The sequence below is a fragment of the Hyla sarda genome, chromosome 8 (assembly GCF_029499605.1).
Source record: "Hyla sarda isolate aHylSar1 chromosome 8, aHylSar1.hap1, whole genome shotgun sequence".
NCBI lineage: Eukaryota > Metazoa > Chordata > Amphibia > Anura > Hylidae > Hyla > Hyla sarda.
This window is the reverse complement of record NC_079196.1, coordinates 180,929,962-180,957,949: the sequence shown is the minus strand read 5'-3', so window position 1 is coordinate 180,957,949 and position 27,988 is coordinate 180,929,962. Positions and strand designations below refer to the sequence as shown.

General features: G+C 41.0%; 1 protein-coding gene across 4 annotated transcripts in view; it reads right to left on the bottom strand.

Annotated features, from left to right (window-relative positions):
• Positions 1-10,690: 10,690 nt before the first annotated feature.
• XYLT1 (xylosyltransferase 1) overlaps positions 10,691-27,988 on the bottom strand; it is a 340,609-nt gene continuing 323,311 nt past the window's right edge. For all 4 annotated transcript variants that reach the window (XM_056536893.1, XM_056536896.1, XM_056536894.1 and 1 more), the window contains one exon: positions 10,691-17,112. In XM_056536893.1, coding sequence (XP_056392868.1) covers positions 16,790-17,112 — 323 coding nt within the window. In that variant the 3' untranslated portion in view covers positions 10,691-16,789. The remainder of the gene's footprint in view (positions 17,113-27,988) is intronic.

The following is a 27,988-nucleotide window of genomic DNA, read 5'->3' as shown; positions in this document are numbered from 1 at the left end:
AGGGTGCCTCCAGCTGTTGCTAAACTCCCAGCATGCCTGGACAGTCAGGGGCTGTCCAGAAATGCTGGGAGTTGTTGTTTTGCATCAGCTGGAGGCTCCGTTTTGGAAACACTGCCGTACAATACGTTTTTAATTTTTATTGGGGGGGGGGGGGACAATGTAAGGGGTGTATATGTAGTGTTTTACCCTTTATTATGTGTTAGTGTAGTGTAGTGTAGTGTTTTTAGGGTACGTTCACACTGGCGGAGGTTTACAGTGAGTTCCCTGCTAGGAGTTTGTGCTGCGGCAAATTTGCCGCAGCTCATACTTGAAGCAGAAAACTTACTGTAAGCCTGCCCGTGTGAATGTACCCTGAACGTTCACATGGGGGGGCAAACCTCCAGCTGTTTCAAAACTACAACTCCCAGCATGTACTGACAGACCATGCAGGCTGGGAGTTGTACTTTTTCAACAGCTGGAGGCACACTGGTTTGAAAACCTTCAGTTAGGTTCTGTTACCTAACTCAGTATTTTCCAACCAGTGTGCCTCCAGCTGTTGCAAAACTACAACTGCCAGCATGTACTGATCACCGAAGGGCATGCTGGGAGATGTAGTTATGCAACAGCTGGAGAGCTACAGTATAGAGACCACTGCAAACTGTGGCCCTCCAGATGCTGCAAAACTACAAATCCCAGCTTGCCCAGACAGCAAACAGTTGTGTGGGCATGCTAGGAGTTGTAGTTTTGCAAGATCTGGAGGGCTATAGTTCAGAGACTATCGACTATAGACTGTCTTAGACACCCATGATCCCCCTTATATTCCGGGTCACCGGGTCACCATAGACCCGTAATGACCCATAATCGCGCAAATCGCAAGTGTGAATTCACTTGCGATTTTCGCCGCTCGCCAACATGAGGGGGGGGGGGGGGGGGGGTTTGATGACCCGCCTGGGCATTTGCGCGGGGTGTCTGCTGATAGATATCAGCAGTCACCCCGGTCTGGTCCCCGCCCCCGGCGTGCGGCGGGGACCAAAATTCCCACAGACGTATGAGTGCGTGCCTGGCCATTAAGAGGTTAAGGGATTCACAATTATAGTCTTCTATTTTCCCAGACGACAACCCCACCTCCCTTATCTGCTTTTGACACAACCAGATCTTGTCGGCTAGCTAGCCAATCTAGAGCTTCCTTCCCTTTTTTCGTTATATTACTCTGGGTGTGTGGATAAACTAATGCTTTCACTTCTTGACACACTGATTTATAGAAAAAATTATATTGGGCTTCACGGTGCAATGGGTGGGTTAAATTTTGATGGATTCCCTCCTGAGAAATATTGGGGTTTTATACCCTGTGTTTCTTGAAATATCTGAAACTCTTGTTGGAGATCACATGTCAGCTCTACCAAATCTCTCCCTATTTGTATATCTTGGGCTGTTGCATCTCTCACTGGGCTAAACCTTTACTTACACTGGAATCAGTGCTACCAACATTTTTATTTTATTTTGTGTTATGCGCAGTGGAAAATAATTTCTTCAAGTTGATCTTCCTAATGGATTTATACAAGTCCTCCTCCTTGATAAATCTGGGCCTATAATTTTTTGTATAAAAATGATAGCATGTTTAAAAATGTCCTCTTCTGACCCTTATAACTTTATAATCTCTTTTGTATACAAGGATATCTGAGGGCTAATTTTTTGCGCCATGATCTGTAGTTTTTATTGGTTCCATTTTTTTTTATTATGAGACTTTTTGATCGCTTTTTATATACAATTTTTTAGGGTATACAAAGTGACCAAAAATATGCAATTCTGGACTTTTTTTTAATGTATATGCCATGACCATGCAGTTTAATTGATGTTATATTTTTATAGTTCGGACATTTATGCATGCGGCGCTACCACATATGTTTATTTTTGTTTACATGTTTATTTTTATATGGGAAAGGGTGATTCAACCTTTTTTTATCTATGTTTTAGTCCTCATAGTGGACTATAATATGCAATCCTTAGATTGCTATCACTGAACAATGCTATGTCATAGCATAGCACTGATCAGTGTTATCGGTGCTCAACTGATCCAGCCTGCCATGGCTGACAGGAGCTTCGGAGCACCGATCGGATGGCGAGGCGGTAGGTAAGTGCCCACCCACCGTCCTCTCAGCTGTTCAGGACTCCGCGATTTCAGCTCCGCTTCATATAATGGGAGTAGGCAATTGATGCAAATATATGTCCATTGTCCTTAACTGGTTAAACTTTTGGAATAATTTAGATAATACTATTATATGTATATTTGTACTATACATTGGTTAAAAAATGTTGTATATTTTTGGGTGAAAATGTTGCTCCTGTAGCTATTGCCTGTGTGTCTCTATGAGGAGACCGAATACAGGAAGTGAAGTCAGGACAAGTAGGGCTCTGTGCAGGCTCCTGGCTTGTCAATCATCCTGCTGTGTGAGCTGGGAGCGAGTCACAGAGCCTCAGTGCACAGAACCCTGCTTGTCCTCACTGCAGAGCCCTGCTTGTCCTCAGTATACAGAGCCCTGCTTGTCCTCAGTGTACAGAGCCCTGCTTGTCCACAGTGCACAGAGCCCTGCTTGTCCTCAGTGTACAGAGCCCTGCTTGTCCTCAGTGTACAGAGCCCTGCTTGTCCTCAGTGCACAGAGCCCTGCTTGTCCTCAGTGTACAGAGCCCTGCTTGTCGTCAGGTACAGAGCTCTGCTTGTCCTCAGTGCACAGAGCCCTGCTTGTCCTCAGTGCACAGAGCCCTGCTTGTCCTCAGTGTACAGGGTCCATATAGTGATTAAATGGTAAACCTTAGATGCATTGGGGTATGCGTGTGAATATATGGGGGCTCAACCCATTCAAAGCAGTATCCAAAATGGAAAACAATTCACACTAGACAGGTATGTACGTTTTAAAATTGCTTTAGTGATTTCTTAATTGTTCATACAAATTCGGAACAATTCGGAGCAATCCTGCTTGTCCTCAATATACAGAGCCCTGCTTGTCCTCAGTGCACAGAGCCCTGCTTGTCCTCACTGCACATAGCCCTGCTTGTCCTCAGTGTACAGAGCCCTGCTTGTCCTCAGTGTACAGAGCCCTGCTTGTCCTCAGTGTACAGATCCCTGCTTGTCCTCAGCGTACAGAGCCTTGCTTGTCCTCAGTGTACAGAGCCTTGCTGTCCTCAGTGTACAGAGCGATGCTTGTCCTCAGTGTACAGAGCCCTGCTTGTCCTCAGTGCACAGAGCCCTGCTTGTCCTCAGTACACAGAGCCCTGCTTGTCCTCAGTGTACAGGGTCCATATAGTGATTAAATGGTAAACCTTAGATGCATTGGGGTATGCGTGTGAATATATGGGGGCTCAACCCATTTAAAGCAGAATCCAAAATAGAAAACAATTCACACTAGACAGGTATGTACGTTTTAAAATTGCTTTAGTGATTTCTTAATTGTTCATACAAATTCGGAACAATTCGGAGCAATCCTGCTTGTCCTCAATATACAGAGCCCTGCTTGTCCTCAGTGCACAGAGCCCTGCTTGTCCTCACTGCACATAGCCCTGCTTGTCCTCAGTGTACAGAGCCCTGCTTGTCCTCAGTGTACAGAGCCCTGCTTGTCCTCAGTGTACAGAGCCCTGCTGTCCTCAGTATACAGAGCGATGCTTGTCCTCAGTGTACAGAGCCCTGCTTGTCCTCAGTGTACAGAGCCCTGCTCGTCCTCAGTGAGCAGAGCATTGCTTGTCCTCAGTGTACAGAGCCCTGCTTGTCCTCAGTGTGCAGGGCCCTGCTTGTCCTCAGTGTACAGAGCCCTGCTTGTCCTCAGTGAGCAGAGCATTGCTTGTCCTCAGTGTACAGAGCCCTGCTTGTCCTCAGTGTACAGAGCCCTGCTTTTCCTCAGTTCACAGAGCCCTGCTTGTCCTCAGTGTACAGAGCCCTGCTTGTCCTCAGTGTACAGAGCCCTGCTTGTCGTCAGGTACAGAGCTCTGCTTGTCCTCAGTGCACAGAGCCCTGCTTGTCCTCAGTGCACAGAGCCCTGCTTGTCATCAGTGTACAGGGTCCATATAGTGATTAAATGGTAAACCTTAGATGCATTGGGGTATGCGTGTGAATATATGGGGGCTCAACCCATTCAAAGCAGTATCCAAAATGGAAAACAATTCACACTAGACAGGTATGTACGTTTTAAAATTGCTTTAGTGATTTCTTAATTGTTCATACAAATTCGGAACAATTCGGAGCAATCCTGCTTGTCCTCAATATACAGAGCCCTGCTTGTCCTCAGTGCACAGAGCCCTGCTTGTCCTCACTGCACATAGCCCTGCTTGTCCTCAGTGTACAGAGCCCTGCTTGTCCTCAGTGTACAGAGCCCTGCTTGTCCTCAGTGTACAGATCCCTGCTTGTCCTCAGCGTACAGAGCCTTGCTTGTCCTCAGTGTACAGAGCCTTGCTGTCCTCAGTGTACAGAGCGATGCTTGTCCTCAGTGTACAGAGCCCTGCTTGTCCTCAGTGCACAGAGCCCTGCTTGTCCTCAGTGCACAGAGCCCTGCTTGTCCTCAGTGTACAGGGTCCATATAGTGATTAAATGGTAAACCTTAGATGCATTGGGGTATGCGTGTGAATATATGGGGGCTCAACCCATTTAAAGCAGAATCCAAAATAGAAAACAATTCACACTAGACAGGTATGTATGTTTTAAAATTGCTTTAGTGATTTCTTAATTGTTCATACAAATTCGGAAAAATTCGGAGCAATCCTGCTTGTCCTCAATATACAGAGCCCTGCTTGTCCTCAGTGCACAGAGCCCTGCTTGTCCTCACTGCACATAGCCCTGCTTGTCCTCAGTGTACAGAGCCCTGCTTGTCCTCAGTGTACAGAGCCCTGCTTGTCCTCAGTGTACAGAGCCCTGCTGTCCTCAGTGTACAGAGCGATGCTTGTCCTCAGTGTACAGAGCCCTGCTTGTCCTCAGTGTACAGAGCCCTGCTCGTCCTCAGTGAGCAGAGCATTGCTTGTCCTCAGTGTACAGAGCCCTGCTTGTCCTCAGTGTGCAGGGCCCTGCTTGTCCTCAGTGTACAGAGCCCTGCTTGTCCTCAGTGAGCAGAGCATTGCTTGTCCTCAGTGTACAGAGCCCTGCTTGTCCTCAGTGTACAGAGCCCTGCTTTTCCTCAGTTCACAGAGCCCTGCCTTTCCTCAGTGTACAGAGCCCTGCTTGTCCTCAGTGTACAGAGCCCTGCTTGTCCTCAGTGTACAGAGCCCTGCTTGTCCTCAGTGTACAGAGCCCTGCTTGTCCACCCACAGTTCCTGTATTTGGTCTCTATACAGAGACACACAGGCAATTGCTGCAGGGGCAAAAATATATAAAAAAAATGTAACCAATGTATATTACAAATACATTATAGAAAACATCTTTGTTAATGACAGGTACACTTTAAAGGGTACCTCTCATCAAATAAACTTTTGATATATTTTAGATTAATGAATGTTGAATAACTTTCCAATAGCATGTTAATGAAAAATATGCTTCTTTCTATTGTATTTTTCCCAATCAGTCCTGTCAGCAAGCATTTCTGACTCATGCTGGAGTCCTAAACACTCAGAGCTGCCAGCCTGCTTTGTTCACAGCCAAACAGGCTGTGAACAAAGCAGGCTGGCAGCTCTGAGTGTTCTCCTTTGTGAACAAAGCAGACTGGCAGCTCGTAGTGTTTAGGACTCCGGCATGAGTCAGAAATGCTTGCTGCCAGGACTGGTAGGGAGACCCCTAGTGGTCATTTCTTCAAAGAGGAAAATTAAATAGAAAGAAGCATATTTTTTAATAACATGCAATTGTAAAGTTATTCTGCATACATTAATCTATAATATATCAAAAGTTTTTTTGATGAGAGGTACCCTTTAATAAAAGCAATTCACAAGTGCCCTTATACAGCCCCATAAACAGAAAAATTATAATATTATATATGGTTAAAATAGGGCAACTTTAAACATACTTATTTTGTAACAAAAAAAAAAGTTAGATTTTTTTTTTTAAAGCAGTACAGTAATAGAAAAGCAAGTAAACATATTAACCCCTTAGGACTCAGCATTTTTCCGTTTTGGCATTTTCATTTTTTCCTCATCACCTTCTAAAAATCATAATGCTTTCAATTTTGCACATAAAATCCCATATGATGGCTTTTTTTTTTTTGCACCACCAATTCTATTTTGTAATGACATTAGTCATTTTACCCAAAAATCCACGGAGAAACGGAAAAAAAAATCATTGTGCACCAAAATTGAAGGAAAATGCCATTTTGTAGCTTTTGGGGCTTCCGTTTCTACGCAGTGCATTTTTCGGTAAAAATGACACCTTATCTTTATTCTGTAGGTCTGTACGGTTAAAAAGATACCCTACTTATATGGGTTTGATTTTGTCGTACATCTGAAAAAAAATCATAAATACATGCAGGAAAATGTATACGTTAAAAATTCTCATCTTCTGACCCCTATAACTTTTAAAAATTTTCTGCGTACGGGCCGGTAAGGGGACTCATTTTTTGCGCTGTGATCTGAACTTTTTATTGGTACCATTTTTGTATTGATCGGACTTTTTAATTGTTTTCTATTCATTTTTTCATGATATAAGAAGTGACCGAAAATACGCTTTTTTGGACTTTGGAATTTTTTTTTTTGCCATTACGCCATTGACCGTGCGGTTTTATTAACAATATATGTTTAGAATTGGGACATTTATTTGCACTGTTTAGTTTTTTTTTATGGGAAAAGGGGGGTGATTCAAACTTTTATTAGAGAAGGGGTTAAATGACCTTTATTAACTTTTTTCCCCCTTTTATTTGCAGTGTTATAGCTCCCATAAGGGACAATAACACTGCACACACTGATCTTTTACACTGATCCCTGCAAAGCCATAGCTTTGCATTGATCAGTGTTATAGGCGGTCGATTGCTCAAGCCTGAATCTCAGGCTTGGAGCAATCAATCGCCGATCGGACGTGATGGAGACAGGTTAGGGGACCTCCGCTCGCGTGCTAGCTGATCGGGACATCGCGATTTTATCGCGATGGCCCCGATCAGCCCGACTGAGCTGCCGGGAAGCTTTTACTTTCATTTTAGACACGGCAATCAACTTTGATCGCCGGGTCTAAAGGGTTAATAGCGTGCGGCACAACGATCGGTGCCACACGCTATTAGCCCAGGATCCCGGCTATCATTAGCCACTGGGACCGACACGGTATGACGCGGGGTCACGGCGGGACCCCGCGTTATATACCGGAACTGGGCGCAGGGTGTACAGGTACGCCCTGTGTCCTTAAGAGGTTAATCATGTTGACCCACAGAATAAAGAAAACCTGTAAAGTGTACAGCATGAAAACAAAAACCCTCCAATAGTTACAAAATTGTGGTTTACTTTTCAATTTTTCCCACACAAATAATATACTTTTGGTTTTGCCATACATTTTGTGGTAAAATGATTGATGTCATTACAAAGTACAATTGGCTATGCAAAAAACAAGCACTCACATGGGTCTGAAGATGGAAAAATAAAAGTTATGCATCTTAGAAGGCGAGAAGGAAAAAACACAAATGCAAAAATGAATGAGTCCTTAAGGGGTTAAAGGGGTATTCCACCAATTGACATCTTACCCCTGTCTGATCGCGGGGTCCCGCCACTGGCAATCTCCCAACCCCATCCCCTGTGTGATCTCCATGCAGCACCAGCATAGACATGAATGGAGGGGGCTTGACGTTACGAGGGGGCATGGCGTGACGTCTACAGTCCCGGAAACCAGCGTTTCTGAGACTGGACCAGCACCAGACACAGAATGCCGATTGCTGCATGGAGATCGCGGGGGTCCCAGCCGTAGGACCCTCACGATCAGACATCTTATCCCTTATCCTTTAGATAGGGGATAAGATGTCTATGGGGGGGGGGAATACCCCCTTAATGACAGTAACACTTTATATCTGTATTCTTTTTTTTTTTTATCTTAGTTTGTCATAATAACAGCTTCACTTACAGGGCAATATGACCACAACATGTTCTAAAAATGTTTCCTTTATTTTCACATATTGGAATAAAAAAGCAATTTAATATTTTTGTTTGTAAAATGTCAATGTCAATCTCATTTTTGTTTTTGCCACTTTTAAAAACAACATAAAAGCTGGAGAATTTTTAGCACACTTGGTGGTGTCAAGGACATATCACTAAAGGCTGTTTTTGTATAGAAAAACCAAACACATTAAGTTTTTTTTTCTATTTTATTTGAGAAATGTTGCATTTGAAAACACAATATGACAGAAAGCACTTATATACAACCGCAGCTAGGTGATATTTTTATGGATTTTTTATTTACTTTTTGGTATAATACAATTTTACCATACATCCACCGTTTTCTTTTTTTTCTGAAAAATATTATATTTTCATAAACAAAAAGAAAAGAACTTCCCTAGACAAAAAATACAGCTAAGGCACAATTTGTTAGGCTAAAATAAAAACATTAGGGTAGTGCAATATGTGTTAAAAATCACATTCTACTACGAGGAAAATTCAGACTTTTTGACATTTTTTTTAAGACCGGTCAAATTTAAGACATTTTTTTTTTTTGTCTTTTTTTTCTCAATTCATAAAATACTTTAAATAAATTAGCAAAATATCTACAACTTTCAGTGTGTGCCATTTCTTTTATGCCTTTTGACAACACTCATATTTACATTTTTTTTTTTTACCCAATAGAATTACAAAATTTTACTGTACAGTTTAATGCACAAGATGACTCGTAATAAAATAGTTAAGGTACGTCGCTGCCAGATTTAAAAAAAAATAAATTAATAAATGGTTGTCAGATACAACATAAGAGACATCTGTAAAATGAATAATTCATAGTTGACTCTAAGCCTTTACTTGTGTATATTACTATAGTCAGGCATATGGAAAAAGGACATCTCGATGGGAAGTTTTGGTACAATATAAGTCCTAGATATAAATACACATTTTATAAATCATATTGACTGTGCACATGTATCCATATAAGCCTATGTGATGTACCAATGGAGGCATTACTGCACTATAAGACTTTGCGTTTGGTGGTTCCGTTTAGTTTTCTGCCAAAATACTTAAACCCAGACAGATTCCATTATTGTATATGAGGTTATCAGTTTCCATTTGGGAAATAGATCTTTCACACATGTCATGGCTCCAATACAAACAGAAGTCATGACACTAATGGGAACTAATGTGTCCTTTTTGCTCATAAAAGGTTTACCTTAATTTTTGTTGAGAAACATTTGACTAAGGCTCATCCTGCCCCCTCACATAAGGCATAAAAATCATCATAAATTGTCATAACAACAATCTAGACAATTGATGGAGAAAAATATCCGGATTTCAGGCGCAGGAACCAGTCTGTAGTGAAAGACTTGCTAAGGCTAATATTACTTAGCAACAAACGCACTTTATTATATGAAACAATGTTAAAAAGCCACATACATAACACTATAGTGTTTCAAGGCATAAAACACCCCATTTGCACATCAGATGAAGGGGTGTTTTATGCCCTGAAACGCCATAGCGTTATGTATGTGGCTTAGCAATATTAGCATTAGCAAATCCTTCACTACAGAAAAGTTCCTGCGCCTGAAATCTGGGTATTTTTCTCCATCAATTGTCTGGTACCTGTCGTTCCAAAGCATCTGGGATCAAAGACCGGTACCCAGTGGATGCACCGTCCTATTTTCTTCACTGATTGCGCATATAGCTGAGAGTGAATCAATGACTGGAAATTTTCAAGCCCATAGCCCTCCTATGGATCACTTTCATAATAAGACAACTTTGCTACTTTATTTTTTTTGTATCAAATGAGTGATGGATTACAGTAGTTAGTGAAGACCAAATATGTCACAATTGATCATGTTATGTAATCTTTTGCTTTCTAATTTTTTTTAAATCTTTTTGTTATTCTTATTGAGACCATTAAATATTTGGTTTATTGATCCTTTAAATTATATTATCAGGAAAAATACCTCAGCTAACAAAGTTGCATCTACTATCAGATGATGGTTATGACCATAATGATGCACCATCGTTTATGTAGGGCAGGGAGGGGTGGAGGCATGCATGCTGCAGATCAGCACGGCCTGGAAAACATGATCTTATAACAGGTATCATTTGTTATATCTCCCTATCAGCTATTTGCCCATGTCTGCAGCTCTAAGCATGATATAGAGTCGATAGATTTCCGATAAAATAAAAAAATTAAAAAAGCATACTTGTAGGATTAGTGCTTGGATATAAACAAGAAGTCAAAAGTTTTTTTTAAACTAAACAAAGAATAGTATATATAACCAATCCAATGTAAGGCCACTCCTCAAAGTTGTAAGGCTTAAAAGACAACACAATCCCTATATGTATCACATAACTTAAATGTATGTGATTTATGTAATACATTTTGGGATTCATAGACATGAATGGAGGGGGCGTGGCATGAGATCTCAAGTGGGCGTGGCGTCACAATCCCCACCACAGGAACCCAGCGCTCTAAACATAGAACGCTGGGTGCTGCGCGGAGATAGCGGAGGGTCCCAGCGGTGGGACCTCCGCAATCAGACATCTTATCCCCTATCCCTTGGACAGGGGATAAGATGTATAGGGGTGGTGTACCCCTTTAAGAAAAAATGTAAGGATGGCTGCATATGACAGGATAAAATCTGTTATCACTCACAACTGTCAATGGAGGTCCCCAGTAATGTCAATGTCTGTGACTGGCTGCAGCGTCTTTTGCTGAGTGTATGGGGATATCAATGGGGCACTTCCACAGGGTAGTCCAGAATGAAGTTGGCTTGAATTAAGGAGCGAGTGAAGGGTTGACTTTTTTTTTCTGCCATTCTGACTATCCGGTTATTTTTTTAGAGGGCCACAAAGCCCTAGCGCTACTGTCATTTAATGAAAATTTTGACATGTCGCACAGACATGTCAAAAGTTTAAATTGGTCAGGGTCTCAATTCTGAGACCCCCTCCGATCTTTAATTATAGCCAGGTGAAGCACGCAGGAGTGTGCGCCACTTCCTGGCTCATCGCTCAATGCAGGAAATGGGCTCCATAGACTGTAATGGAACCTATCTCCGGCAATCATTTACTTCAGCCTGTTTTATCTAATGATTGAAGAGGGTCTCATCACTGAGACTCTGAGCTATCTACATTTTTGACATGTCTGGGCCACACTGCATTTGCACACTTCAAATATTACATTTGTGTATCTTTTGAGAATTGTGAATTTTGGGCTTTGCATTAATGTCCACCTTTTGTCATGTTATTTTAAGATCCAAATTGTATGCGGATTCATTTCTTCATCTCAGACTGATCAGTAGCTCCCAAACTGTGGCTCTCCAGCTGATGCAAACCTACAACTGCCACAAGAGGGCACCATACATGGAAAGGCTGCAGTTCCTGCAGTCCCACAGGGTCTCCTTGTGTCACTGTACAGGTTTTGTAAATGTGTCATGGTAATAATGCATGTTTAAAGGGGTACTCCGGCCTTAAGACATCTTATCTCCTATACAAAGGATAGGGGATAAGATGTCTGATTGTGGGAGGTCCCTCCGCTGGGGACCCCCACAATCTCTCATGCAGCATGAGAGATTGCGGGGATCCCCAGCGATCAGACATCTTATCCCCTATCCTTTAGATAGAGGATAAGATGTCTTAGGGCCAGAATACCCCTTTAAGCCTGGTTAGTCCTTTAATTCCGGTTGATAATCTAATGTAAAATACTATCCCCTGGACAATAAGCCACATAAACACCAACATGTAAATATATTTCAACAAAGAAAATGTACAAAGGATAAAAACACTGTTTCTTGCTGAAAATATACCTTACGTTCAGGAGCTTTAACAACGCAATATGAAGCCAGACTGGCTGTTTAAATACAACTTAGCCAACTACGATTGGCAGAACAGTATAGTAACCACTAGACAATCAAGGTAAAACAAAGAAACAGTAAGTTTTACAACATAAGCAAAACCAAGTAACAATGTTATAATATACAAATAGAGCACTGTGAACAGCGCCAAATAGATTCACTCTGTTATCAGAGAAGCCTGTACAGTTTCTTGCTGTTATACGGCAAGGTAACATTGATCTCTTCCAAGCTTTTCCAAAATGAAGGTGACAAAAAAAAAAGAGATGGTTTGCATAGTTTATACATTCAAATAACTATATGTTAAAGCAGAACGTTGCTTTGTCCGGTTAGTTGTGAACACTGAGAGGTAGCTCTGGCAGTAGCACCCACTGGGGGAAAAAAACAGCTTTGACACTAGACCACAATCCAGTCCATATCATAGCAGATACAACAATATTACAACATAATGACGGAACGGAGATATTACTGCCCATCAATTCTATACAAAAATATAATGTACAGTGTTATTCCTTATCTTTTATGGTATTGAGGACTGTTCACATCAACTCTTGGGAAAGGAATGGGCCAACAAGGCCTGGGGCTCCCATCAATACTGACCGCCATGGTAGTTGCACCAATGGTTTGTATGCACGTTGCTAGTGACCTTCTGGTGACCATTTTACATGCCTGTATTGTCATGAGATAAGTCATTCAACACTTTGGGCCTATAAAAGTCCATGAGAAGGTATAGAATGTTGGTAAACAATAAATAGGATCGGGCTATATGTTAAATTACTTTAACAATATTCTTTATCGTTGGGGATGCCATTTGAGGTTAGATCATACTAAACATAGGCCCTTTCTTTTCAATTCGCAATAACTATTGGGCTTTATGGATTATGTGTCACTGTGAAAAATGACTTTGTGAGGGGCAGATGAAGGAGCCTACAGATAAACCTCTATGGTGATTATTGGTCTTATTTGGGGTTTATTTAAAAATATATGTTGAATTTTAAGATACACAATTATATCTTACTATAAAAATATAGTCAACTGTCTGTAATGGTGTTAAATATAGGCTGTCAGTAATGGTGTTAAAAATATATTATTAAATAAAGGTGTATTCCCATTGCAGCTTGTTATCCCCAAGCTATAAAATAGGGCATAAAAGCTGATCGTGGGGGACAGACTGCAGGGACTTTTACTGATCCAGAAAAGGTGGACAAAATTGTCCCAAGAATAGTGGGAGCGCACCACACATGGGCGTCCTGCGCTCCATTCATCTATGGGCTAAACATTTCCAAGTTCAGTGTTGAGATGGGATTACCCCTTAAAACGCTCACTTTATACTATGTTAATATATATATATATATATATATATATATATATATATATATATATGTATGTATTTACCTTAAAGGATAACTATTACTTTTTTAAAATGTTTTTACATCATTCTCTAAGAAAAGCCATGCGGGAATGACTGAGCACAGAACTCAGCTGAATGTTCATACCCCTTAGTTTTAGTGATAGTTAGGGGTATCAGCACTTGGACCCTCCAATCAAAACGTTTCACATCACTATGACATGTAAGGAGTTTGTAAAAATGAAAGTTACCCTTTAACCTCTACACTTATGTATTATACTTAAAAAAAAAAACGTTATTCAAATCAGTCATGGTATATCAAAGTGTGAACAGGAGTCAAATGTGTTGTCACTGAGGGGACTGAAGATTACAGCTAAAATACAAATAAATGGGGAATAAAACTCTCAACATGACCAAGTCTTTACTTGCTTAAAACAATAAAATGCAAAGCGCTGGGCCTTTACTGAAGAAAGGCAGCTGTAGTTAGTAAGATAAACTTTAAGCTGCAAAAGCAGCACTTACTAATTAGTCACTGACTAAAATATAAATAATAAATATCTAGAATACATTAACCTACCTATATTTTACCATCTAGCCAGATGGGGTTGAGCTATATGTTACAACTTTCTAGCCTCTAAGAACATTGTGTCAGCACAGCTAACACCTACAGAAGAGAAGATCCCGGTCCATCTATAAGAGTCATATAAATATGGCGTAGGGCACAAACCAGAAGGGTTATACTTGTCTGATTGGTGAATTTCAGATTGAGCTGTTTTATTACCTAAATCAGGAACTGTCATATTTAAAAAAGGAATTCAACCTTATAAGAAGTCAAAGCAAATCTATGAGCTCAAGTATGGTATTTCAGGTGGCAGGACCCTGGAAGTCCCCCTCCCTCCATACAATCGCATATGGGTGTTCCAATTTAAAACTAGACTTTTGTTCTTGAACAGAGAGTAATTCAGAGACTTCTGTGATAAATAAACAATGGATGCCAAAGAGCTCACGGTACAATGTAGAATATGTTTCTGGCAGTGTAGGGTCAAATGCTTAAGTGCTGGAAGCTCAAACCTATCTGAGAATGATGAAACATCACATAAGGGAAAAGGAAGACTTATCTCTCTTTGGTCCATGTTAAAAAAAAAGTAATCAAAAATAAAGATTTAACAGTATGTATTAACCTCAAGGGTTTCCACTCCCCCCTAACCTTTTATTTCACAAGATGTTATGAAAATCTAAATTTTGTTCTCCACAATTTGCAGTGTGCCTTCAGAATTTCACCAGCCAAACACAAACTAGACAGAACCTCTGGCCCGAATATCTCCAGGTGGAGATTAAGCAGTGTGGACGAGGCCTATGTGTTATTAATGGAAATGACAGGGACACTTAAAGGAGTAGAGTAGTGAAATATACCTTATCCAAAGTATAGAGGATAAGTTATAGATCGTGTGGGGTCTGATAGCTTCGACCGCCCACAATCTCCTGAACGGGGCCCCGGCAGTCTGCTGGATAGATAGTCCCATAGAGATACATGGAAGGAGCGTGTCAGCCGCGGCTTCCTGCGGGGTCGTAACGGCCGCTTCTGGCAGACTGCTGGGGACCCGTTCAGGAGATCTCAGGGGGGTCCCAGCAGTCAGACCCCCGCAATCTATAACTTATCCTCTATCCTTTGGATAAGTTATATTTCACTACACTACTCCTGTAAAGCAGCACTCCAGTAAATTTGTTTAACCTCTTTAGTTTCACTTACAGTATGATCCCAATTCCAGTTCTTCTGTTAGCACGTGACCCCATGTTGACCGTGTAGGCCAGAAGTCCCTTTCTTTAAGAGATGCTCAATGGGAACATTTTCCCGGAGTGCTGTTTTATGGCTGGGACTACATGATATATATATTTTTTTTATAGCTGGAAATATTTTGCAGCCAAATTTGGGGTAACATATTGAGCAACTTTGTAACTCCAATGCTATCATTTATATGTCACATTGTAGTCTACAAAGACCACCTGCCATACATATGACTGAAGCAGACATTTTGTTTGTTGACCCAATGTTGAAGAACATTTTAGAAGACCAGTTTCCTACAAACCAAAGACAGCAACAGTTATCATATGGACCGTCAGTCTTAAAGAGTACCTGTCACCAAACTATCTATCCTAAACTAACTCATACTATGTTCCCTAACTACTCCTAACACCCTTCCTGCCCTTAAAAACTTTTTTTTAGAGCTTTAGAAAGCTTTGTTTCCTGAATGTATTATTGCTCACATAGTGTGAGCTGCCGGCAGGAGGATTTGGGCATGCTCCAGCAGGCGCAACGTCACTGAAGCCTACTGCAGGATCACTTCTGTCCTCACATCTCTGCTGCACTTCATGGCGGGGATAGCCTTACATATGATGTAATGAAGACCTCGATTGATCAGACTATAACAGGTTGTCATGCAGGCTCAGTGCACTGAGCTTTGGCAGATGCACGCGGCGGGCACAGCGCTCAGTCCAACCTATCTGATTGACAGGCAGTGAGCGAGAGCTGTGCCTTGCTATGTGCCAAAGCACTTCCTGAGTTTGGTCTCCTGCCAGGCCGGGAGGAGACAAACTCACTGTATTAATTGTGGCAGGGAACAGAACAGAGCCACCTAGTGGCGTTTTTTCTAATGAATATAAAACATATAAAAGTTAATAATTTTTAATGAAAGTGATTTGCAAAGTGTCTTCAAATTACATAAGCTAACATACATAAAAACTTTCACTTGGTGACAGGTACTCTTTAAGGACTTTGCAAGATGAAGGATGATCTTCTCCGCCTAAACACATTTCTTCCTACTATAAGGATGAATGTTTTGGGTGGCTGTGGCCCCTTACCTACAGGGCCCCTGTAAGTATGTCTGCCTTTTTGTAAGCCTTTAGGTTTTGTGACTGAAGAATTGTAGAAGTAACACATACATATGTGATAACAATGCCATGTCAGATGGTTTTGATCCAATTGAACTTGGATGTCTGAATAGCTGGCACATGGTACACATGAGCAACACATACTGCTTAAAAAAAAACATATTTCCATCCTACAACCCTTTGGCTGCCAGAGGTGTCTGCAATGCCATTTGGGACTTCTTTGGCAACAGGAGTCATGAAAAGGCCACCTTTTTCTATAGATTCTCACAATGTAATGAAAAGCCAGGTTCTTGACATTACATCTGACATTTTCCTTTTTTTTTTTAAACACTTCTTATTAATACTGACAAACACAAATATACATGGAAATAGAAAAATAGAAGGTATTTGTGGATGGGGCTTTTCATGACTTAATAATAAGGGAAATATTTGCGAGTTTGAGCCCTTGATCTTTGTCTGTTGTTGGTGCTCCACCAATTGTAGGGAAGTGCTATCAATGCCAGTCCATGACCATAAAACCTACAATGGAGAGCAGAAAGGACTTCTCAACACCTGCCATGGTGGATGACTTCTTGGAAAAGCAGAAAACCCTTTAAATTGCTAAGGAATCCGTTCTTTTTGTAAGGTTGGTTAATTTCCCTTTTGAATCCCATGCCACTGAAGGGTGCACCAGATGCTACCTCAAACGTCCATCATGTTTGATAAGTCCAAGTTCTGATTTAGGGTCAGGGCTTAGTGAACTCCAGGCTGTCTGAGAACATGACTGCATGACTGGACAAGAGGAGGGTCCTGTGGTACAGATGTCTACTGCGGACCAAAGGGTACTGGCCAAATTGTCAACCCAACTTTCCAGTTTTGAACCTACAAGTGCTGCATTCTTCTTTGCTTGTTCCACCTGGTTTGAGTTAATAGGGATATTCAATACTGGATTCAAGCCTTGGAAACTCTGCTCCATGTATGCATTTTTTGGAGGTCCTCCATGAAATTTGGTCACATCATCTAAAATGAAGAAAAACCTCTTGTTAATTCTGAAGTCTAATGGACACGATCTTTCTTATTACAAACAAACAAGCTTACGGATTGGCAGAAATCCCAAAGCCCTTGCTGCAACATTGTGAAATAACACTTCTCCACAAAAAAATTAAAAAAAGGAGAATCACCCTTGAGTGAGCTAAATATAGTGGATACATCATGTTAAATGCTATATATGAAGGATATACAGAGCAACCTATATGTATATTATATTGCTGTAGAAAGAACAACTCCAGCTGGCCTTACTCATAGTAAGCCCAGCACCTGGCCGAAACGCGTCACATCCTGCCACCTACCTGTGCTCCTTGTAACTATATGTGAATAAAGCCTGCATTGTTGATCTGAGACCGAGCTGGACTTGTTGTTCTTTCTACTGTCTGCAGTCCAGTGCAGTCCGCACTGTCTCCGGGCCTGGCGACTGGGCTTTGGGGTGAGCTGATTCTACCTTGCTATATTATATTCCTATATAACCCCTACTGTCTTTAAATTGGTATATTAGACTGACAAACACTGTTCCAAGCAAGAAATGGGCTCAGAGTCCCCAGGCATTCTCCAGTCTTTAGGATAGGTCGATATCAGATTGGTGGGGATAGGCCGAAGAGGCTATGAAACTCCAGTGAATGCTACATGCCTTTAATTGTTTGCTAGGCACAGCTCTGTGCTTTTGGTAGTGGCTATGGCTGGCGTTACAGCTCACTCTTCATCTTCTCAATGGGACAAAGCTTCTCTAAGCTGTAATATCGGGCACAGCCACTACCAAAGGACCAGAGAAGTGTATGGTAATAAATAAGGGGGGAGGTAGGGGAGGGGTTGTGGCCTTAAGGACATAGCCAATTTTCATTCTTCAAGTTACAGACCCATATGAAGTTTTTTTTTAAATATATATAACTGTATATATGGTATACAGGGATGTATGAGGGCAAATTTTTTGTGCTGTTAACTGTGCGGTTAAACTAACACATTATCTTGATTCTCTCGGTTGCTGCGATTACAACTACACCTACTTTACCTACTTTGTATCATTGCCATCATGTTTTACTACTTAAACATTTTTTTGTATGTATCTATGTGCTCTCTCAAAAGCAGATCCTTGAAGAGGATGGACCCACAAATCACCAAACAAACCCCCCCCCCCCCCCCCCCATGATCCACCTCACTGGACCATCAATGAAGTTTTAAATGTCCCTTTAGACATCGCGGTCAGCTTTGACTGAAAGGTTGATAGCCAAAAGCCACATGCCCACTGTGAATGGCAGACCCCAGCTGATTTTAGTAGCCTGGTATGGCTCGGGATTGAGCCAGAAGCCTGCGCTATACTTTCTTAACGGCACCATAACATGTATATACGTCATGGTCGTTTAGGGCTTGAGCAGAAAGAGTTATTGGAAATAAAGGACAGTGAGGGGATCACCCTGTTAGTCTCTTACTGCTGTTATTAGGTCCACATTTGTTCTCAGCGTAAATATCACAAAGTTCAATGGAATGATGCAGGTGAAACAGCTTATGCCAAATTTAAGCCTAAAATAAAAGAACACATTTATTGTCAGTATCACTGCTACCTGCTGTGAATGCCACGAGATCAAACGCATTTCCTTCAGTAGACCCCGCCTTCCATGTATGTTTATGCCACTTATGCTTATTGACTTAATTGTCACTAATATCGAAAGGCTTGGGTTATTTTTTTTTTCTCCTGTATAAGCCATATGTACTGTAAAATAACATCAACAGCCTGTGCTATTTAATATTATAGCATGGCTGTCTAACACAATAATCTGGCCAGAATGCAAACAACATATGCGGCGGATCTAAAGTTATAATGACTAGGTTCTTCACAGCTTGAGCTTCATGTCGGGATGGAAGGAGCATTTATTTCATCCTGACTTCAATAAATATGCCTTGCGGCGAGGGGGATGCCATTTGATTTCAGACTAAATGTTCTATAATTGACGTATAATGTTTAAGGCGGCTTTGCCCTTTTTAAAAAAAAAATTTTATTTAAAAAAAAAAAATAAAATGTTGGCTGTTTTTTGAGTCAGTCCCGGGTTCCAATGAAAACAGCTAAGGCTGACGTTGGCCGATTAATTCGTGGAACAGGCCCTCTATTCACAGTCCCGGCGTAAAATACAGGACGGCCTTGCTGAAAGAGAGACACACTGTCAAATTTCAACATGGCACCTACGTGAGGTCATTCACGTGTCTCTGCAAACTTTGCCAACGTGTGAATGCTGCTTTCTCACAGGCTTTCACCTTCAATCCCCGTTTTTTTTTTTTTCGTTTTTTTGGGTCAACATTAAACTGACAATTTTGGAGTACAGAAAGGTCTTATTCGGCTTGCTAGATAGGAAATGTGTTCTTTTCCTTTAGATAGCGACGCGCGGCCAAGAATTCCGTGCATCTGTCAGGCGGGCGCTGCCACGCAGCTATCTGGTAACACTGTATAGAGGATAGGCCTGATATTGGCAGTAAATAGGCAGAGGGGGAATAGAGACCTACATTGACCAGACTGGGTTTTCTTTTGCCAGCGGAAAAGCTTACGTCTTATATTCAGGAAAGGTGTACAAATCCGAACTGCGCAATGTCCCCAGACACCGGCTTTGACAAAGAACACATTTGTAATTAAATTTATGGACGTGTTAAGATTTGTTTGGAGTTCTGCTGGTTGTGCAGTTCAGGATGCAGCAGAGCCGTGCCAGGAATACGCTTGTTGTAGTGCGTTAAACAATCTCGGGGTCTGAGTAACGTAATATAAACGGAAAGTTGTGCAATAGAAGCAGATATATTTCCCCTATCCTTAGGGACTATACACATTGAGTATATAGGTCATTAATAGCACACACATGTTGGTATACACAAGTATTCCTTTAGAACAGGGCACTGCTAAAATAAATATACTGAATGGTATAGAGTCATATACATTAAAGCAGAGTTTCCCAACCAATGTGCCTCCAGCTGTGGCAAAACTGCAACTCCCAGCATGCCCGGACAGCCAAAGGCTGTCCGGGCATGCTGGGAGTTGCAGTTTTGCCACAGCTGGAGGCACACTGATTGGGAAACACCGCATTAGAAGAAGGAATATATCAGGAGCTTTTCCTGAAGAATATGTTACAAAACTGCATTAGATGCAAAGTGAATAGAGCCTTGGGGAATGTAGGAATGTGGTCCTCAAGACCTCTGCTGAGCAATAAATACTAACAGATTGTCATGGCTTTCATATGAAAGAGGCTAACCAAGAGGAGACAATTCCTTTAACGTGAATGAATAAACTAGATTTCATTTATTTATTTTATATATTTATTTATTTGTTTATTTTATGTATTTATTTTATTTCTCTTATTCATGAATTTCTTTATTTATTTATGTATCTTATTTATGAATGTATTTGTTTATTTATTTTTTAATTTTTATTTATTTATATATATATATATATATATATATATATATATATAGCGCCTACAGATTCCGCAGCGATTACAATTATGGGGTACAAACAAAGACAAGTATCAGACATAATATTACACAATAACTATTCAAACAAGAGGTGTGGGGATATGTTGAGGATATGTTGGGGATATGTTGAGGATATGTTGAGGATATGTTGAGGATATGTTGAGGATATGTTGGGGATATGTTGGGGATATGTTGGGGATATGTTGGGGATATGTTGGGGATATGTTGGGGATATGTTGGGGATATGTTGGGGATATGTTGGGGATATGTTGGGGATATGTTGGGGATATGTTGGGGATATGTTGGGGATATGTTGGGGATATGTTGGGGATATGTTGGGGATATGTTGGGGATATGTTGGGGATATGTTGAGGATATGTTGAGGATATGTTGAGGATATGTTGAGGATATGTTGGGGCCAATTAGAGACTGTTATAGGCCTGTTTGAAGAGATGTGTTTTCAGGCCACGCTTGAAACTATGGATGTTGTTGTTGAGTCTGAGGGATTGAGGGATAGCATTCCAGAGAACCGGTGCAGCACGAGTGAAGTCTTGGAGACGGGAGTGAGAAGTTCGGATTATAGAAGATGTTAGTGTGAGATCATTAGCAGATCGGAGAGAACGTGTAGGATGGTAGACGGAGATGAGATAGGAGATGTAGGGAGGTGCAGCATTGTGGAGAGCTTTGTGTGTGAGACTGAGGATTTTGTACTGTATTCTGGACTGAATTGGTAACCAGTGTAGTGACTGGCACAGGGAGAAGGCGTCGGTGTAGCGGCTGGAGAGGAAGATGAGTCTGGCTGCGGCATTAAGGATGGACTGAAGAGGAGAGAGTTTGGAGAAAGGAAGGCCTATTAGTAAAGAGTTACAGTAGTTTAGGCGGGAGTGAATCAAAGCAATAATGAGAGTTTTAGCAGTTTCAGTAGTGAGAAACGGGCGGATTCTGGAAATGTTTTTGAGATGCAGGTGACAAGAACAATTTATCTTATTGATGAATTTATATGTTTGTTTATTTATTTTATTTATGAATTTATTTGTTTTGACCTAGATATATTATTGATTACAGACAGATGTTTGAATTCTTAAAGGGGTACTCCCGTGGAAAACTTTTTTTTTTTTTAAATCAACTGGTGCCAGAAAGTTAAACAGATTTGTAAATTACTTCCATTAAAAAATCTTAATCCTTCCAGTACTTTTAAGGGGCTATATGCTACAGAGGAAATGCTTTACTTTTTAGATTTCTCTGATGTCATGACCACGGTGCTCTCTGCTGACCTCTGCTGTCCATTTTAGGAACTGTCCAGAGCAGCATATGTTTGCTATGGGGATTTTTATGGGGACAGTTCCTAAAATGGACAACAGAGGTCAACAGAGAGCACTGTGGTCATGACACCAGAGAAATCTAAAAAGTAAAGCATTTCCTCTGTAGTATACCGCCCCTAAAAAGTACTCGAAGGATTAAGATTTTTTAATAGAAGTCATTTACAAATCTGTTTAATTTTCTGGCACCAGTTGATTTAAAAAAAAAAGTTTTCCATGCGAGTACCCCTTTAACTTCACTTCTGCATATTATAATAGGAGGGAGCCATCTGAGCTATTTTAACAGAATTTTAAGATATGATTTACGGCAAGCCCCATGGACATAGAAGTCAATGTGAAGGAAGGGGGGGGGGGGGGGGTTCAGCACCTATTGTTAATGGCCTGATCTTATCTAAACACTAGTGTTATCTATCACTGTGTGTGTGGATACAAAGGAGACTGCTAGAAGGTGATCTAAACGGGAGGTTTTAGGAAGTCTATGCTTAATTTTACGCCTAGTGGCCTGATTGAAAACGGCAAGAGGAATATTTTATTATATAAATCAGTGTTTCCCTAGCAGGGTGCCGCTAGCTGTTGCAAAACTTTAACTCCCAGGATGTCTTTGGCTGTCCGGCATGCTGGGAGTTGTAGTTTTGCAACAGCTGGAGGCATCCAGGTTGGGAAACACTGATATACATAGTAAAATGGAAAATTTGAAAAAAATCATCACCAAAAATTACCAAAAATTAGAAAAATCATCATCAAAAACTTTATAGGCCATACAGGTCACGTTCTGAAAAAAAAAAAAAAAATGAAAAAAAAGAAGTAATCCGTCTTTTTTTCAATAAAGTGCCGTGCATCAGTGTATAGTTTATGGCTGTTATTAGAGCACATCCCCATTCAAATGAATGGGAGTGAACTGTGATATTAGGCACATCTTGTAGACAGATGTGGCACTGTTTCTTATACATAAATACATTATAAGAAAAAAAAAAAGACCAATTTTTCCCTAATCATAGACGTTTCCTTTGGGTGCCTGACATGAATGGTCTGTGAACACTTCAATAATCTCTGCTGCCCTAATCAGAGCCACAAGAATAAAGATGAGTGAGCAGTGTCCAGCTAACCCAGTTTCGCTCTGAACTTTGGCGTGACAGCTTTCGAACATTACCGGACTTGGCTCGCAAGAGCCTGCCAAGAGCAGTAATAATAGCAGAAAGGGTAAGGAACACGTGGCTTTTTGGTGCTTGATTGAAAAGAGGCATACTGGGAACACTGAGATGGCGTCAGGGTAACCCAGCATATCTTACAGCCATCACATGACCCTAGGTTATCAAATCATTGCTTACATTTATGTGACATATAGCTCCCAGGCCGATGAGGATACAGTGAGTTTTAAGGAGAACTCCGGTGGGCAAAAATGTTTTCTAGTCAACTGGTGCCAGAAAGTTTAACAGATTTGTAAATTACTTCTATTTTAAAATGTTAACCCTTTCAGTACTTATTAGCTGCTGTATACTACAGAGAAAGTTGTATAGTTCTTTTCAGTCTGACCACTGTGCTCTCTGCTGACACCTCTGGAACTGTCCAGAGCAGGAGCAAATCCCCAATGGCGAACCTTTCCTGTTCTGGACAGTTCTTGACATAGACAGAGAAGGCAGCAGAAAGCACCATGCTCAGACTGGAAAGAACTCTACAACTTCCTCTGTAGTATACAAGAGCTGATAAGTACTGGAAGGATTAAGATTTTTAATTTTTATAGATAGACAGATTTTTAGATCTCGTATCCCAGCTGGACCTGTGCAGCTTCTCATTCACTTTAATGAGCCGACCGGAGTCAGATAGTGACTCCAGACGGCTCATTTTTACCCCGTATCTGGTTTTGTGACTAGATCTAAAACCGTAGAAGACCGTAGTATACAGCGCAAAAATTAGCTTACCGGTGTAACTATCTGACTCTGGTCAGCTCATTAAAGTGAATGAGAAGCTGCCGGATGTATCTTCATGTGTACGGATTTGTATGGGAAGTCCATGTAAAAGGCTTCTGATACGGTGGCATACACTTTTCATATACAACACTGTATATGGGAACCGTAGGACAAAATTGCGACATGAATGCACTCTTAAGACAGTGACCTCCTGTCACCTGCAGTAGGGGTGTGAATTGGCAAGAATCTGGCGATACGATACACATATGACGATACAATATATCCCGATATATCCCGATTCTGTCTCAAAGACGATATATTGCGATTTTTTCGCATGAGGCTGTACGAGGGCTAATTTTTTGCGCCATAATCTTTTTTTGTATCGGTACCATTTCGGTATTGATCTGACTTTTTAATTTCTTAACTTTTTTCTAGGATATTATAAAAATTGCAATTATGTGTTGTTTTTTTTTTTTTTTTACATTTACATAATTTATCATACAGGATACATAATGTTATATTTTAATAGGTTGTACAATTACGCATGCAGTGATACCAAATATGTTTATTTTTATTATGTTTACATGATTTTATATAGGAATAGGGGGTGATTTGAACTTTTAATATGGAAGGGGTTAATGTGTGTCTTAAACTTTTATTAGAATTTTTTTTTTTTTACACTTTTTTAGTCCCTTAGGGGACTTTTAGGAGGAATCACATTAGATTCCTCAAACAGATCAATAGAGTTCTATTGAACTCTATTGATCTGTGTGCTCCATGATCCATTGATAGAGTCTAGTCCAGCCAGGCTCTATCAATGACAGGGAAAGCCGATCCACCCCACTAGCCCACCAGGGAGCATTCACAGGTCCCTTCAGATGCTGCTCTCAGCTTTGACAGCGGTGATCTAAAGGGTTAATAGCCAGCTGCGGCGATCACCGCATGCTGGCTATTAGCGGCGGCCCCCGGTTACTGAGAACTGCCGGGGGCTGCAGGGTATGGAACGGGCAGGAGTCCAGAACCCGCTCCATACAGACTGCTGAGCGCTGCCGCGTTTGTCAGGTCCGGCCCTGCTTGCCCGAAGCCGGGCCAAGGGCCAGAGAAATTCACCTGCCCGGCACCTGGAACCGCATGTCCCGGGCATCAGGAGATAGGAATTCCACATCCCTAAAAAGATCGATTTGAAAATATTTTGAATCAATACAGTATCGTCAAATGAAATATTGCGATACTTGACTGAATCGATTTTTTCTTACACCCCTAAGTACTATGTCCAGTTGGTACACTACAAATCCAAGCCAGTAGGGAGCAAGCCCATCAAAGCTATCACATTACGAGCAGAGCAAAGCATTTATTAGTGGGCTGTTAGTTACCATTGCCGGTTCACGGAGAACCTGTTCGCCATAAACCAAACTTTTTCAGAAAGTTCGGTGAGCCCGAAAATATATATGTTTTAAGCTATATCAAGATCAAGTCTGTTTTCACATGTTCCCTACAAAGAATGAACGAAAAAATAGATTTATTATGAACATACTAGATTTTCCAATACACTCATTGCACCTGTCTCTAATTTCCCTACAGCTCCTTGTGCGCACTGATAGAGACTATGGGGGAGATTCATCAAAACTTGTACTAGGGAAAAGTCGACCAGCTGCCCATAGCAACCAATCAGATTGCTTCTTTAATTTTTGAAAAAGCCTCTGAAAAATGAAAAATGCAATCTGATTGGTTGATATAGTCAACTGGTCAACTTTTTCTCAGCACAGGTCTTGATGAATGTATATCTCCAGAGACTGCAGTGACAAACCATCAGGTGGTCGTCACCCTATATCCTTTGACTATGGACAGAGTGGTAAGGGATGCAGGCAGCAGGCAGCGGGGGACCAGAGAGGAATCGGTGAGGTAAGTATATCCAGATTATGTTATTTTTATGTTATGGTCCTATTCTTATTAATTCCAGGAAAACCATTTAAATCTTTGCATTGGTAACAGTTGGCTGTAAATATTTCTACAATGTATATGCAGAATGTGTGTGCTATTGAAACACGGTTTACCCATTTCTACATGTGGACATATGTTTTTTATATATGGCGCATGCTATTTCAGTCTCAGTTTCTATAGATATGTACAGATTGCCAAGAATTTCTGACTATTGTAATCGCTTAAAATAGTAATGGAGTAACAAAAACATAAGAAATTGTTTCCCTTGGAACAAACCCAAGAGTCTTTGGCATGGCTCCTGAAGAAAAACGTACAGTATTATATCTGTTGGCAGCAGACAATCTTAACTGGCCCTGTGAAGAATGGATCTAGGTAAATACATTTAATGAATTCTAGTTCTGCCCAGCTGTTTCTCAGATACAGACTTGTATGCTCATATGTTCATGCACAATCATAGTGCTTAGCCAGAAAAGCACACCACTACCATTTTGGGGAAAAAAACACAGTAAAACCATATGTACAGAATTTTACTGTATTATTTTTTGAGTTTTTTTTTTATTTATAGCCTTTTATATAATATATATAGAAAGGACATACCATATATGGCATACATATTTCATAGGTCATCTTTGGGATGGCTGAGACTGCATAAAAAGGTAACTTACCATTAAAGTGTATGGAAGTTGTTTCCATAACTCCCTGTACAATTCAACCAAAGTTAATCTCCCCCTTTATACATTCTTGGGCTAAATGTGGCTTCAGCTTGCCACCTTAGGTTGGGGAAGGAAATTTGGTGATCCTTACTATTACCGTTGTAGACACCGACATTTGACTGCATTACTACTGGTATTTTTCAGTGAAAGGTCTACTGTGACAATACAAACTGCTGTATTCAGTGCTGTATAAGGTGCTATTAGCATAGAGGGGCAATATAAAGTATGGATAGATAGGGCTAGTCATTATGATTACAGACACACCTTTTTATTTTAATAGACCTCTTCATTGGCAAACTCTAAGGCTATATTTAGATGGTGGAATGTCCGAACATAACATTTCCGTATGGACATTCCCCTGACAGCGATGTGCCGGCAGAACATGCCGGCGCTAGGACCGCTCGGAAATGCATGGTCTCACAGACGGCAATGCATTTTTGTGCAGACTCCGCAGAAAAATTAGACATGTCTATTCTTTCTGCAAATGCTGGAATCTGAAATCAATGGGAATCTTCTGCTGCGGAATGTCCATGCGGATTCTTCAGAATTTAACACGGAAATTCCATTGTGTGACCATAACCTAAGCATTTTTTTCAAAAAAGAAAACTGTCATCCTGTCCACCCATTGACGCTGGTCTCCATGTCCTCGTGTTGGTCGCGTGAGCGCATGAGCCGAATGAGCGCTTACGTGACCAGCACTAGGACGTGGAGACCAGCACCGATATAAATACAGCTGACGGGGTCCGCCTTCAGCTGGAATTCAGTGAAGATAGAAGTGGATCTTCGGTGGAACATTACACCAGACCCCTCAACGGATTCTTGTTCAGCCACGCTATAACCCAGTGTATTGGGTTTAACGTGGGTGAACAGGTTCACAATTTTTGTTTAAATATGCAAATTAGTTTTAAGTTCCCCAGCATGGCAAAATTTAAGGCAAGTCCCGTCCATCTCCTTTTTATCTAGAGGCAAACAGCATAGGCAGATACAAGCAGGTATGGAAGGGGTGATTAAAAGGATATGGGCTGGACATTCTTGGGCTCTTGTCATGCTGGGGAACACCTCCTAGGCACTTAAGCCTAATTTGCACATAAAAAAGGCTTATAGCTCACTGATCAAAAGGACTACTGAAATAAAAAATAGTATGTCTGGATTCATAATAAATAACCAGCCATACATGCTAACAGGTCCGCTTTAACGCAAGATGCTGTAGTTTTGCAATTTAGATTTTGCCCACATTGTTTTTACAGCCGAAAAGTTTTTTGAGTTTTGCCTGTAAAAAAACACATATGGCATAAAAACTGCACTGCAAAATTCAGCAATTCTTTTTAAAATGCTTTTATCAAGCACATTAAAAAAACAAAACACTCTAGATATAGTATTAAAGGGGTACTCCGCTGCTCAGCATTTGAAACAAACCGTTCCGAACGCTGGAGTCGGGAGCTCGTGATGTCACAGCCCCGCCTCCTCATGATGTCATGCCCCGCCCCCTAAATGCAAGTCTATGGGAGGCACAGTT